Source organism: Rutilus rutilus (genome assembly GCF_951802725.1).
Source record: "Rutilus rutilus genome assembly, chromosome: 5".
Taxonomy (NCBI): Eukaryota; Metazoa; Chordata; class Actinopteri; order Cypriniformes; family Leuciscidae; genus Rutilus; species Rutilus rutilus.
The window spans coordinates 43,612,617-43,627,237 of record NC_140213.1 but is presented as its reverse complement, the minus strand read 5'-3'; the positions used below and the strand labels follow the sequence as shown (position 1 = coordinate 43,627,237).

At 38.0% G+C, this 14,621-nt stretch overlaps 1 protein-coding gene across 1 annotated transcript in view; it reads right to left on the bottom strand.

Annotated features, from left to right (window-relative positions):
* The window catches only part of luzp2 (leucine zipper protein 2), a 114,999-nt gene that overhangs the window by 30,488 nt on the left and 69,890 nt on the right, over positions 1-14,621 (bottom strand). The window contains exons 2-4 of the mRNA XM_084409193.1: positions 12,762-12,873; positions 7,637-7,707; positions 4,103-4,184 (exon numbers count right to left, since the gene is read on the bottom strand). Coding sequence (XP_084265319.1) covers positions 4,103-4,184; positions 7,637-7,707; positions 12,762-12,873 — 265 coding nt within the window. The remainder of the gene's footprint in view (positions 1-4,102; positions 4,185-7,636; positions 7,708-12,761; positions 12,874-14,621) is intronic.

Genomic DNA, 14,621 nt, shown 5'->3' with positions numbered 1-14,621 from the left:
ATGATAGTTTACTAAAACGTTCGTGCAATAAAGAAAGTTCTGTCATAATTTATACACTCTCATGTCTTTTCAAAATCCTTCCTTCCTTCCTTCCTTCCTTCCTTCCTTCCTTCCTTCCTTCCTTCCTTCCTTCCTTCCTTCCTTCCTTCCTTCCTTCCTTCCTTCCTTCCTTCCTTCCTTCCTTCCTTCCTTCCTTCCTTCCTTCCTTCCTTCCTTCCTTCAGAATATCTTAATTTATATTTGTGTTTGCTTTTTTTGGCGAATTCTCCCTTTAGGCCCCGTCCACACTACTGCGTTTTCGTTTAGAAACGGAGAATTAAAACGAATACGATCTCCGTCCACACCAGCGTTTTAGCTGCGTATTAGAATTGCTCTCCGTCCACATTAAAACGACTGAAAATGCGGATCACGTGACCATTCACCAACACTGGGCATGCGAATGCCGGTGTAAACCTAGAGACTTTCAAACATAGACTGTAAAAAAATGCTTTCAAACATCAAAATGTCATTTATTAATATGTATTTGTGTCAAAATGACATATAAACATCTTTTCCTATTCTATTTTGCCTGGAAACGCTTCCAACACGCTTGCGTGTCGCATAAAAACAAGTAATAAAAACTCAGTGAGTGTTTTAGCGCAATTTTCTCACGTCATGGGATCACAACACTCAAAATTCAATTTTTGAAACATAAAGGAAAGTTTTTTGATCAAATCTTTTTTTCTAATATTATTGTAAATTTTAGAAGCTATCGATTGCAATTTGTTTCAACTCGATAGCTATTATGGTTGCCGAGAAATTTGCAAAAAACAGAATTTTTTTCTGGAATTTCCAGGAAATCCAAAATCTTTTCCTGGATTTTTTTTGTGCGTTCCCGAGATTAGACCTTCCTTAACATAATGCCGAAAACCCGAAGTCTCTAGGTGGTCTGGTTGAGGAGTAGATAGAAGTGCAAGATTGGTGCGCACAGACAGAACGAACAGAAATCATGAGTTAACAATCGCAATTTTGTCCGGTGGAAAATTGCGCTAAAAATAGGCGTCGGTTCTATTTCTAGCATGCATGCGTTTGCCGCGCGAGCCGCGCCTGAGACGCGGCAGTTTCTGTAAGAAACTGTTCCAGCCGGTAGATTTTACTGGGACTGAATATTACCTGTGTATACTCCATGACTGATGACACCCAATCATAGAGCCGACCGTGAGCCTCTGCGTCATCGTTTCTAAAGTCCTCCGTTTTGACCCGTCCACACTAAAACGCTCTCCGGAGATTCAAAACGAAAAACCGGTCGGCAGCGTTTCTAAACTTCTCCGTTTTTGCCGTTTTAGTGTGGACGGGAGGTGCAAACGTAGCAAAAGGTCTCCGTTTTTAAACGAAAACGCAGTAGTGTGGACGGGGCCTTAGAATTCTCCCTTATTTTTGTCAATATAATGAAAGTCAATGGGGTCCAAAATAACACTGGACCGCATTGGCTTTCATTGTATGGACCAAAAACAAACAAAATAAACAACACTAAGACATATATCAAAATATCGAAGAAAGTCAGTGACATGAGGGTAAATAAATGATGCTAAAACAGTGCACAAGTTGAATATGCAGTTAAAATAAGCTGATATGGACCTTATTTATTTTGCCAAAACTCAGGACAATGCTAACGGCTCAACATAATAGCCAGCTAATATAAAGGTTGGCATAAAAAGACACTTACAGGCAAACAAAAGGTCACAGCTCGTTGGGCCGTTTCAACAGCAGTGCAAAATGTTAACATTCCCCGAACTGAACGGGCACATTGTTGCAGCTTGTGAATATATCTGGGGTTGTGAATCAGCTTTGCTCTCTGTAATTGGTGTCAATTGGTGGTGAACTATTCACAGAATGGAAAGAATGGCCAGAGCTGGTGAAATGCTAATTCTGAGAGATTCATTCTCATTCCGAACACGAGCCCCAGTGCCTCTATCCCCCGCAGTACGGCGCAGACACACACAGAGATGAAACAAGAAAAGTTGCATCCAGATAATTGTGTATCTCTTCCAGAGACAGCAAGGTGCTTCCTACAGTTTTCCATAATTACTGGAACATAACACTTCCATACCTAAAGGTAAATGCCTAAAATAGAAGAGGCTCTCTATGGCCCCTCCATGCCATCTCACTGACTTCAATGAGGATTCTAGTGTTTTCCTGGAAAATTCGTTTGGAGGGTGCAGTGGAAACACAGCAAACATTCAAAATGGAGAAGTCGTGATATTTAGTGCTTCAGTACAGCAACAACAAACCTAAACAATTCTATTTCTGCACTGATCTATAGACCTTATGCGCCAGAGAAACGAGAATATTGTCTTTTAACTTCCGTTAATGCGGTTGCTCTGTATATTTCTATGGCATCGCTGTCCAGGAGTAATAAGCTTTTGAAGTGGATTTACTTAATGTAAAGTTAACGAAAGTTATCATGAGGATCGTAATGTTTAAAGCAGACGTCTTAACAAATGTCAGTCGGCCGGGAAGATTTTTAAATGAGCCTTTCATTCATAAACACGCAAAATCGCTGTGAAAATACAGACCGGAACGAGCGCAGCGCTGGAAGAAGTTACCGAGCTGGGGACTATTTTCAGGCGCTGCGTCATATCATTACGCCTGCTGCACTCATGGTACAGCCGCACAGTTCCTTGATTATTACGCCGGAATGAGAGTAGTTCCTAGCCATATAGGCTTAGAAAATCGCAACTTTTCATTTTCCGTCGATCTTAGTACACGGTTTAACTACAGAAGAGTCAAGTTTTAAATAGGAAAAATATTGAAACTCTTTGGTCATTTTGAAAGAAATGCTACTGGACTCATCAGAATCAATGATCTGTGCTAAGCTATGCTAAAAGTGGTACCGTCAGACCCGGAGTTCGGCTGAATGGATTCTAAAACGGTAAAACTCAACTGTTTAACTCTGGGGGAGATGTAAAATGAGCTTATTTCCGAAAAAAGTGGAGTATCCCTTTAAAGGGTAAAACTTGATAGCACTTTATTTTAATGGTCCACTTTTAGACATTTTACTTACTATAAGTAACTTTGCAACTACATGTCAACTAAATATCATTAGAGTATTAGTAGTCTGTCTGCTTAATATCTGCTAATACTTTATTTTGAAGCTCCCAACAGACATTCTACTGACTATAAGTAACTTTGCAAGTACATATCAACTTATTCTATTAACCCGAACCCTAACACATACAGTCTACTAACAGACTACTAATACTCTAATGACAGTTAGTTGACATGTAGTTGCAAAGTTACTTATAGTTGGTTGAATGTCTAAATTGGACCATCAAAATAAAGTGTAACAAATGTCTTTGTTTCTCTTTAATTCCTTTTAATATATTTTAAGGGTGTTGAAATATTAATTTGCCAGTATTCTGTGTGTATGGTACACCGATTTTTTTTAACTTGCTCTTTATAATAACTTTATGCTTTGTACTTGTAGTACTTTTACTGTATTTTTGGTCATTTTTATGTACAATTTGTAATTTTTTAATAATCAAGAAACTACTATCATGCTAAGCATTTTGAAAAACAGTTGTTGTTGTTTCCGTTATGATGACAGAATGACGATTTGAAAATCACAAATGTCATTAAATCTGAAGCTTTTCCATCATGATCTGAAAGCATATTTTTTACATGTTCGTATTTAAAAAATATAAATTATTATTTTAGAATTTTATAAATGACAGTTTATTGACTGTTATCTAACCTGTTGTGCCAGCAACCCCAAGGCTTTTTCTTTCTTTCCAAAAAGTCAAAAAAATGTCATCACCATCACACATTCTGCCACAATACTGTTGAAAGTTGATCAAGGCCATGATCAGATCTTTATTCCAGTATTGAATATTTTAACAGACTAGAGAAGCTTGATTTTCTTTTAAGATTTCAAGAAGTCAAAAGTGCTGAAGAAACGGAAGAATCAGCCATGGACGGTAATGTCATGAGTAATCGCGCAAGCGGCAAACGCTATAGTCCATTAGGCTATTATCATTACAGTCCCCAAAAGCCAAGTTCATGTTTTTAGCATTTCAGCAGGTTGTATTTATATAGTTTAACGCATCAGTGTAAAGGGTCTCACGGTGGCCTGTTGTTTCTCTGCACGTTCAGCTGCATCATCCAGTTGTTTCTGCAGAGCTGCCTGGAGCGACTTCATCTCATCCCTGTGAATGAGAGAGATAGAGGCACAGAGAAAAACAAATGAAAAACAGTGCACGGGGATAGCGATCACAATGGCCATCTTAAATGTGTGGTATACTCTAAAACACACATACAGTCATGCCATATCAGCACATGAGCACAACCAAAATACACCAATATCTGAGCAATATATAGAAATAAAGGTCCATGACAAATATGTAAATCAATACACCCTACCATAAAGCAGGGTTTGCTCACACTGTACGCTTGATGCCGAATGATAAATAATGTGAATTGATATGCTATACCCTTTACTAAACAAACAAAAAAGACTAAAATAAAATCAGCTGTTTCATGGGGATGGAAAACTTAACTTTTCTTCCCTGTGGTGAAAACTCACCAAACTTTGCATGCATGCGAGGTCTGTGGCTAATTGCGTTCTCTGTAATTTAAGGATGGATGGGATGTATGGTTGCCTAGCAACTGGTGGATAACTTTGCGATATTCATAACATACGCACCACTACACTGTTTGAGCTGATATTTCACATGAGAGTCACACAAATTTGCCTCGAAGTTCCACCAAGTTCCTCCATTAAGATGTTTTTCAGTATCTGACATTTCAGGCAAAACCAGTGGCTCAAGATCTTAAAGGGTAACACTTTATTTCGATGGCCCAATTTAGATATTGCGTAGGATTGTCAATGGAAATCTTCACAAAAGGACACTGTGGGTCTAAAGCAGCCAAAAAGGGGTAGACTCACGAGGACCTTCTGAATCATGAAATGACAAAAAGGACACCCTGAAGTTGTGTTGCCTTAACAGACATAGGCATGTGAAGGTCACATGACCGCAATCCTGAACAATTTGGATCATGTCAATTTCTCTTTCATCTACTTTATGATGTTCTGGCAAGCAGCGCGGGGACAAGAGTCGTGTGAATGGAGCGAGGCCGGTGGCGCAATGGTTAATGAGTGTCACCTGCGCGCCACACCGGTCTCCAGTCCCACGGAGGAACTCCAGAAGGATAAAAAGAGGATTGACAGTGAAGGACAAGAGAGGACCAGGCCTGGACATTGTGTTGTTGTTTTGCTCTAGTTTACGTCGCAGTAGTCTGTGAGAGGCTGTCATTTTTCTTTCATTTTGTTGTTTATGTTTCTTTCGTGATTAATGTCCGTCAGTTCCCGCCTCCTTCTCTGAGCTTTTACCATCGTTACAGATGTTTTCTTGCACCGACTGGATTCTTTTTATAGTTTATTTTTAGTTTAATGAAACCTAAAAGTCATATTAAATGTTTATCCAGTGGCTCATTTATATCAGCATGTAAATTCTAAAAGAAATAATCTAAAATGGGATCCAAAATATTGATCACAATACTATCACTTTTGAAAACAATGTACCATCTACACTAAACCCTAGTCTCAGCCTCAGACGTCACACCTACGGACCGTTGGCTGAACGCTTGAAGGATATAGCGCACAAAATGGGAAACCCTTCAGGAGATTCAAAGCTGTAATCTGATTGGTTGAATTCTACAGGATGTCCGGGAGACGTGTGTGTCGCGTTCTTTAACGGCCTGCCTGGAAGCAAAGCTGTAGTGACGCCAAACCCCCTTATGGAAGAAGAAAGCTGTCGTGTTTACAACTGTGACAATGAGCTCTTTTCGGGATCAACTAAAAGCTGAATTTCCAAAAGTATGTGAAGCATGTGAAGTCCGTGGCATAGACTCTTTAAAATATGTCCAAGAGCTTTACTCGCCAGTCTGTTATAGTAGGGACATCGATATTACATTTGCACGCCCCTAAACATAACGATAAACAAAACGAACTGTGATTGGATGCTTTATTTGTCGGTCAGTGAAACCTTGGCCAATGAAAGCTGCTAATGATTCCAGACCTTCTGCTGTCAGTCTGAAGATCTGGCTACACAAGACTGCCCTAAACCCAAACAAAAGTGTAGGAAAGTAAGAGATAAAAACACATTGCTGAAGCAACCATGCCATTTTAGCCTCCTACTATGAGACTTTGAGCTCTTTTAATCGAGTGGCGTAACTTGTGTATCACGGGTTTTCACAGGTTTTAACTGAGTCCTCTGTTTGTCCAAGTGAGTTACCGAGCAAATTTACTTATTCAGAAAAGGCATACAGCTGGTTATGCGATTTCAAAATATAGCACTGTGCAAGGAACTACTAGAAAATAAGTCTTTATTAATTCATAACCTGCCACTTTATTCATACTTTGTGTGAAAAAGTAATAAAAGTCATTGGCATTTTACTGCCTCGATTGTTCATTTCAGCTGGAAACCGCAGTGAATTGCATTTAGCTACATTGTAAAATGTAGATAAAGGCACATTTTCCCAAAAGAAACATTATTATTCATTTCAAAATCATAAAGCTTTCTGTTGATTTCCAGGTTTTGAACATCAGATTTTCTATTTGGACCCCACTGCATCTTCGCTGCATTAAATCCTCTGAGAAACATCATTGTGTGGCAACTTGCAGGCGAAATACAGCATCCATTGTCATTCTCCTGACTTGCGTAATCGCAAATGTCCATGGGACATTTCTTTTTCTACCAGGTGCTTATATTGTCATTTTAATCAAGAGAGTGAAGGTCAGAAACTTCAGCACATCTGCCCTGAATTTCAATATCTGTCTGCTGTTGATTGGGGTTAAAAATAGAAGCCATTACGCACACCTGACACAGGGGGAAATTGAATTCTGTCACTAACTCTCCACAGCCAACATGGATTGAACGTTGATGGATCCAGTCTGTTGCCATGATGCCACCAAGAGTGTTCTGGAGTGTTGTGCAGTTTCCTATCACTGAAAACCCACGACAATTCAATCTGGTTTCAACCGAGAAGGTCGTAAAAGCTGCGTTAAAGAACCCTGCGTTGCTCTTGAAACTGGGGAATAACAGTGGCTGAGAGAGCCTTAGAGATGTACGCGACAAATGGCGGAGCATCTGTCTATAGCCGTGTGAATGTAAACAGTTGCTAACAGTCTCTAATTACTGATGTTGGTGTGTGAGAGTGAGTCATTCATTAAAGAGTCTCTCACAGCACTGTTTCCTTCACAGTTCATTTCATCTAAAGTTGACTGAAACACCGCATGGGCTGAGATACTTGTCTTTAAACTTTTTGAAAAGGAATTGATACTTTTATTCAGCAAGGACACATTAAAGTGACAGTAAATACATTTATGATGTTACAAAATAATTCTATTTCAAGTAAATACAGTTATTTTGACCTTTCTATTTATCAAAAAAATCCTGAAAAAAAGGTAAATTTTCACAAAAATATTAAGCAGCACGACCGTTTTCAACATTGATAATAATATTAAATGTTTCTTGAGCAGCAAATCAGCATATTAGATGTGCACACTATTATAGTTATCTATATAGTTACCATGCTTGGTGTGAACGGGCCTTGAGAGCATTCATTTCTACAGTGATCAAATAATAAAAACATTTACCTTTGCTTGTGACTGAGCTCCAGGATCCTCTGCACATCCTTCTTAGGCACGGCGTCTTCATTCTTAAAAGACTGTGGAGAAAGAACAGAAAAGCTGTGATGTATGCTTTACGATATTGTATATCTGTATGTGAGCGTTTGAGCTGTTTATTTTGGGATTTGACATGGCAGATACTGCTGACACTGTCAGATTTGTTCATCTGTAAAGATATGACATCCTCCTATATGCTGATTTTTTCCAGTAAGCCTGGAAAACCCAGTAAATAGAGCTTTACCAATTTGAGAAATTTAGCTTTGGTGGGGCAGTTCCAAAGCATCTGTTTCCCTCCTCAGAGAAACATCAGCGAGATCAGAGGGAGGAAATCTGACTAATTCTCATTATAGCCTCATTTCCATTTTCTTCAATCAGCATACACCATGAATAATGGAGTGCAAAACATTGAAAGAGAAATATGTGAAACCTTTCTCATTCAGATCATTTTTTTATTGTTGTTGTTGTCATTGTTTATCCACTGTCAAAGAGAAGTCATGGGTTGTGAAGGGTAGTAAAATATTACATGTACTCTGGATTACATAAATCAGTTATCATAATCAATATTATTAAATGGGTAACACTTTACAATAAGTTTTCCTTAGTTAACAACTTTAGTTAACATGGACTAAGAATGAACAATACTTCTAGAGCATTTATTAATCTTAGTTAAAGTTAATTTCAACATTTAATATAACATTAGTTAATGCACTGTGAACTAACATGAACAAACAATGAACAAAAAGTATTTAATAAATACTGTAACAAATGTATTGCTCATTGTTAGTTCATGTTAATACATTATTAATACATTAAAGGGGTGATATAATGCCCTTTTCACAAGATGTAAAATAAGTCTTTGATGTCCCCAGAGTGTGTGAAGTTTTAGCTCAAAATACCCCAGATATTTTTAAATAGCATGTTAAAACTGTACATTTTTGAGGGTGAACAAAAACGCACCGTTTGTGTGTGTCGCTTTAAATGCAAATGAGCTGCTGCTCCCGGCACAACAATCAACAGATTGTGTCCTTTTACCTCACACAGACATCCACTGAAAATTTCAAAAACTTTTAGCCTTTTATGTTCAAATCGGATTCAGACAATGATGGAGAGACTCTAGAAAAAGTGACAACATGTAGAATGCAACAGGACATTTCTGAATATTTAGTTGATGAATTTATGTAGCTTATGTGTAGTTATCTTCTAGTCATTGATTAGCATATTCTGTCTTGATAATCTATAAATCGTGTTCAGGGGTGGGGTTAATGTAAATTCTAGGGTTGGTGATGTCACTAACCCGGGAGGAATGTCGTGTAGTCCGTACCAGCCGTTTATTGTAGTCCTTAAAAAGCGATTTCTTTAAAAGCAATTATCTCCCTTAGCTTTGAACTTTGAGCGTTGGAACTTTGCAGATGTTGTTTATGCTCAAACAGCAACATTACACACTAACTAAAGTTAAAAAAGTGAAATCATAATCAGCCACCCCTTTAACTAAAGTAAACAAATGAGACCTTATTGTAAAGTGTTACCATTAAAAGTATAAATGTCACAAGGAAAGAGAGATGAACAATTCATATTATTTTTAGTATACATTTTCTCAATGTACTATAGGCAGATTTATTTTTCTTACTCTTAAAAAAGGCAAGGGAGCTCACAGTCACATCTCCAAAAACGTCTAAACAAATTTTGAAATGGGAGCTATGTTTATATATAAATTGCATATTTGATATCTAAACAACTACATTCTTGCCTAAAAAAAAAAATCCGTAAAGTACCTTCTGTGAAATAATAACAGTATTTGTAAAATTATAGTGTGTTTGCTCCTTCGCCATTGACGCTCGCCATGAGAAAAACTGTTAGTATAGATCCGGCAGAAACAAGCGGAGTGATACAAATTGTAAAACGGTTTGTGTGATATGCATAATACAATATACATTGAATAGGCCTATATATACATACAATTATGAAATTATGAAATACAACCAGTTTTCATTAGAAAACAGAATGAAACTAATGATATAAAATTCTGTTAAATAATAAAATAATACATACATACACCTCTGCATCCACATCACCATTCCTTATAAAATAGTAGACAGACAGAAAGATATAGAGAGATAGATAGAATATATAGATAGAGAGATAGAGATACATTACTTACAGACAGACAGATGGATACATGGAAGAAAGTGTTTATCATATCCAAAGTTATCACAATAACTTTGACAGCCCTAAAAATCTATATTTTGTAATAAATCATTTCAGCATTGGGGTCCATTTAAAAAGTTTTAAGGGTGTGTCCTCTTTACTCCTGTTTATTATTTTCGTCAATACAGTACAAGATTATTCTAGTCTCTGGCAGCAAATAAATAGTATTTCAAACAAAAGAATGTCCCACAAAAAAGATGAACAAGAAACAAGAAAAGAGCACTTAAACAATTTCATTCTACTTGACATTCTTTGGCGTGAAACATATTGGTCATCACTATTGCTCTGTCGCCCCAGTCGGACTCCTCTGTGTTTCCAGAAGCTAACAGCAGCAAAGCTTTGTCAGGGGAAGACCATCTGTGCAGCTGTTGAGTTGTATTGAGATTGGCATCGCGGTGTCTTTTCAGGCCAAGCTGGCAGGAATGTGCCGGCACAAACACACAAACCCCTGCCAAGACTACAGGCTCCATCAGGAGAAGTTTAATGATGATGAGCAGCACTCTGGGGAGATCTCATTATAAAAATAAACAGTATGGACAGTAAATCTGCTCAACAAAAAGGTTAGCTGGTCACATATACATAATTGATCACACCAAAAAGGTCATGGTTGATCATGGTTTTACAAATCCACTGGAAATCCCGGTCTTAAAACTCAAGGGATCTGGCAGTTCGGCGCAGGGCCAGGGATTCAGCAGTCGGGCCCTTGAGGTTCTCCTACTCTTGCACACCCAACACCACATAACATCCTAGCAGAGCCATTACACTTATACTCGCACATAATGCAGAAAGTGACACAATGAATCTCAATGAACAGATCATACAGAAACACAACTGCATCAAAATCATGATGATCCATTTCAGTGATGGATATATTTTTCAATATATCTATATAAAAAAAAGCTCTTTCAAACTATTTCTGTCAGGTTTATTTACGCCGTTGTTGTCCTTATCCATTAACGCTCCAAGCACTTCAGCAGAACAATAAATCACTCTATGAATTAGATTGAATGCATTTGGAGCGCATGTTTTTTTCTTCTCAGGCACCAGTGCCTGGTCGACTGCCATTGGACAAGGCAATCAAGTATTTGATTGACTGGCTCAGATGCCTGGAATAATGCATTCTCTTTGTGGCTAATCTGTCTCCATATGCGCCAGCACTGCTTTACATGTCTGCTTGCCAGGCTTACTAATGCAGCTCAGTTTTTTATAGTTGCTTAGTGGCTGACTTTTTGCGTATTGGTTTAGTGGTTTATTGTGTCCTGTTCACAGTACAAAATCCAACAGATAATTCTGCTCTCAATGATTTTCTGAGAGCGCGCTCACGCAATCGTATGTAATGGGGTGCTTTCATTTGCAATTATTAGTTCAGCCAGCAAGTTTACCCATCTACTTTGGCTAGCTAACGTCGCAACGTACAAGAAACAAGCCTTATTTGTAGGTTGTGAATATGTGGGACAAGTCTGTCCTCATCTGCTCCCGTCATGTCTGACTTTCTTTCTTCTGCGGGATACAAAATATATTTTGACCAAACCAAACAGTTACCAAACTTCCACTGCATGGGTAAAACCTCGGAGACAAAAAAACAAATCCTCTTTTGTGATCCGCAGGAGAAAGAAAGTCAAAGAGGTTTGAAACGACGTGAGGGTGAGCAAATTACAGAATTACATTTTTTTTTGGGGTGAACTAACCTTTTAAAATTGAGGCTGAGAACAATCTTTTTTGGGACACAAATACTACAAAGTCATAAACACATATCCATATTTCCTCAAATATAGCCAAAACTGACTGGCTGAATTAACTAATTAATTTAGCAGTTTTGTTAAAAGGTTCCCTGCATGCATTTCAGCAAAACAATTATACAGTTATTGTTAAAGATTCAGTTTTTTTTCCTCCAAAATGCACTTATATTTTAAAACAATCATGAAATAACAATAATCAATATTATATTCATAAATTCATATTAATCTATAACAATAAATGGAAAGATTTTGTTTATACTTGATGCATTTAATACTTACTGCATTAATGCAATGTTAACTAATTGAATCTTTTTGTAAAGTGTTACCATTTTACCTACTAGAAACTATAGAAGATCCAACGCTATCTCACGACCAATTCGTACGAATTCGTACGAATGATAAAAAGTTGGCTAATTCGTACTAATTCGTACGACCTCACTCGTACGAATTTGTACGATTTGTCTAAACCCACGTGATGGGTAGGTTTAGGGGCGGGGTCAGGGGTAGGTCATTCGTATGAATTCATACGAATTGGCCAATTCGTCAAATATGTACGATTTTGCACAAAACGTACTAATTCGTACGAGTCAGGTCGTATGAATTCGTACGAATAAGCCACCTCGTAGAATTTGTACGTTTTCCTGTGAGATCGGGCTCAGAAGATCATGTTTTTCAATTCAATGTTATGTGCTTTTTGTTTTAAGCCTTTGCAAAGTCAGAAATATTCACAAGAACACAAAAATGTGTAAAAAAAACAAAAAGAGAAACAAAAAGAGACAAACTTCTGCCCTAAATAATATATCAATACTTCTTTAAGGTATAGAAAATGTTTACACCTCAAAACGGCATAAAGTGAAAATGTCAACACAGCATAAAATGCAAAAGCAACACATGATAAGAGCAGACTAAGATCTGAGTGGCAGAAACACCATGAGCAGCATTACAGCTAGTGCAAAACCTTGAGCAGCCACAAAGAGTTAGAAAATGAAATGAGACGCCTCGCTCACTTGAAGAAAAACCTTCCTCCATCTGCAAGCATTAAATCATGTAACAAAGATGCACTCATATGGATTATTTATATTTTGAAAGGAACACAAATCCCTTTAAGTTTCCCATCAGCACACAGTGGAGGCAGGAGAGAGTTGTACCTGCAGGTTCCCCTTGATGCTGTCCAGCTCCTTTGATGTTTTGGAGAGTTGTCGTAAAATTCCTGTCCTCTCTGTGAAAACCTCCTTCAGCTTCTTCTCCAGCCCCTCATAGCTACAGGAAGAGAAAAGAAATAGAAAGATGACTTCTTTAAATCTACGGCATGCCTGGCAAATTCATTCTGCACGGCAGGTTACAGCGGCCTGGAGGATTTCAAGCCATTGTGAGTGGGTGATGAACTCAAGAAAACATCCAATAGTTCATCACCAAAATCCTGAAAAATAACTTGTGACCTCGCCTCAAAGTCACGGCAGGGTCTGTTTCAGAATTTCTTGACGTCTAAGGTAGCAGACAGAGAAAAATATACAAATATTTTATGTTTTAACACAATACAGTAAGGTCTAATTTGTTAATGCTTATTAATGCATGATTGAGCAATATCTTTTTGCAGCAATTATTAAAGGTGCAGAATGTAATATTGATGGCTAGTGGTTGAAATGGGTACTGCAGTCCAAATTCGAAATATTGGAGAGGGTTGTTTCCCCGCTCCACCTCACGCTCACGGGGGCCACATTGAGGACACGAAACAGGAACGAGCGCAATTGGCAATGGAAGGCGAGGAGATTTACACACTGTAAGTTGATTTACTGTAAGCGACTTTGTCGCTTGTGGGCGTTCGTAGTGCTGCCGCTCTAATGTTATTGGTAGACTGCACGTCTGGCCATATCTATACAAAACACCATCACAAGTGATACAACTATATCATTTATATCAACTTGACTAGGAATTAGGCTCAAAAGAAACAGTATGCTGTTGGGAGAGTGTTTTTATATTACCACAGCAGTGTTCAGTGGATTAAATCATTTACTGTAGCCTACTAGATTAACGATTGATCAATCAACAAATTAACTCATGCTGTCATAAATTACTAAAACGTCATTCGAATTTGACAGATAATCAATTTTCTTGTCCCTAATAGTCAACATAATGCAGGGGAAACTGTAAAATGAACTGCAGCAGTGCTAAACTTGCTAAATAAAAGTGTGAATTAAACTCACTGAGACTGTCGACAGTTTCTTTTCCATGCATCATTTTATTATATCCATGTATGTGGTTACAGTCAAACCATATAAAACAGTGAAATCGCCCTAGAACTCTTCTCTCTTGCCTGCACTCGAGACGGTGACGTGGGCTGAGCTCCACTGAAAGTCTTCTTTCCTATTGGCTGTCGCTCGCGAAAATCGCTTCTCATTTGCATAAAGTTGAAATTTTTGAACTTTTGTTGCGTGTCTCGCGTCGCTTGACATGCCCACATTCTGTCGCCAACGGTCACTGTCAGCACTCCATTGAAATGAATGGGATCATGTCGCTTTGTGTCGGCGGTGTGAACCACGTTTATCCACGTTTTAATATGGTCCCGTTCATAGAGACTTTTAGATGGATGTCGAGGCTTTTAAGGTTGAGTAGATTCTCTGACCCAATTCATTTGCTGGCTTCCTTGACTGCAATACACTGTGTTTTACGCCAACTGGCAACCAGGGGTGTCCAGATACTATTGGGTAAATTGGCAGTGGGCGGGATCATACAGACCAAAACAAAAACAGACATTCTCACACGGAACACGCATTCCAAAGTAGAATCACTGGCTGTTGCACTGTTTCTCAAAGAAACAAAGAAATCCTAAATCTCTGAAAACATATAATGGTATTTTTATGCTTTAGCACAGTAAAAAATTACCTACAGCACCTTTAACCTTTGTTAATGTAAGTTAATACAAATATTCATGTTCATGTTAGTTCACTGTGCATTTACTAATGTTAACAGATAAAACTTTTGATTTTAATAATGTATTAGCAAATGGT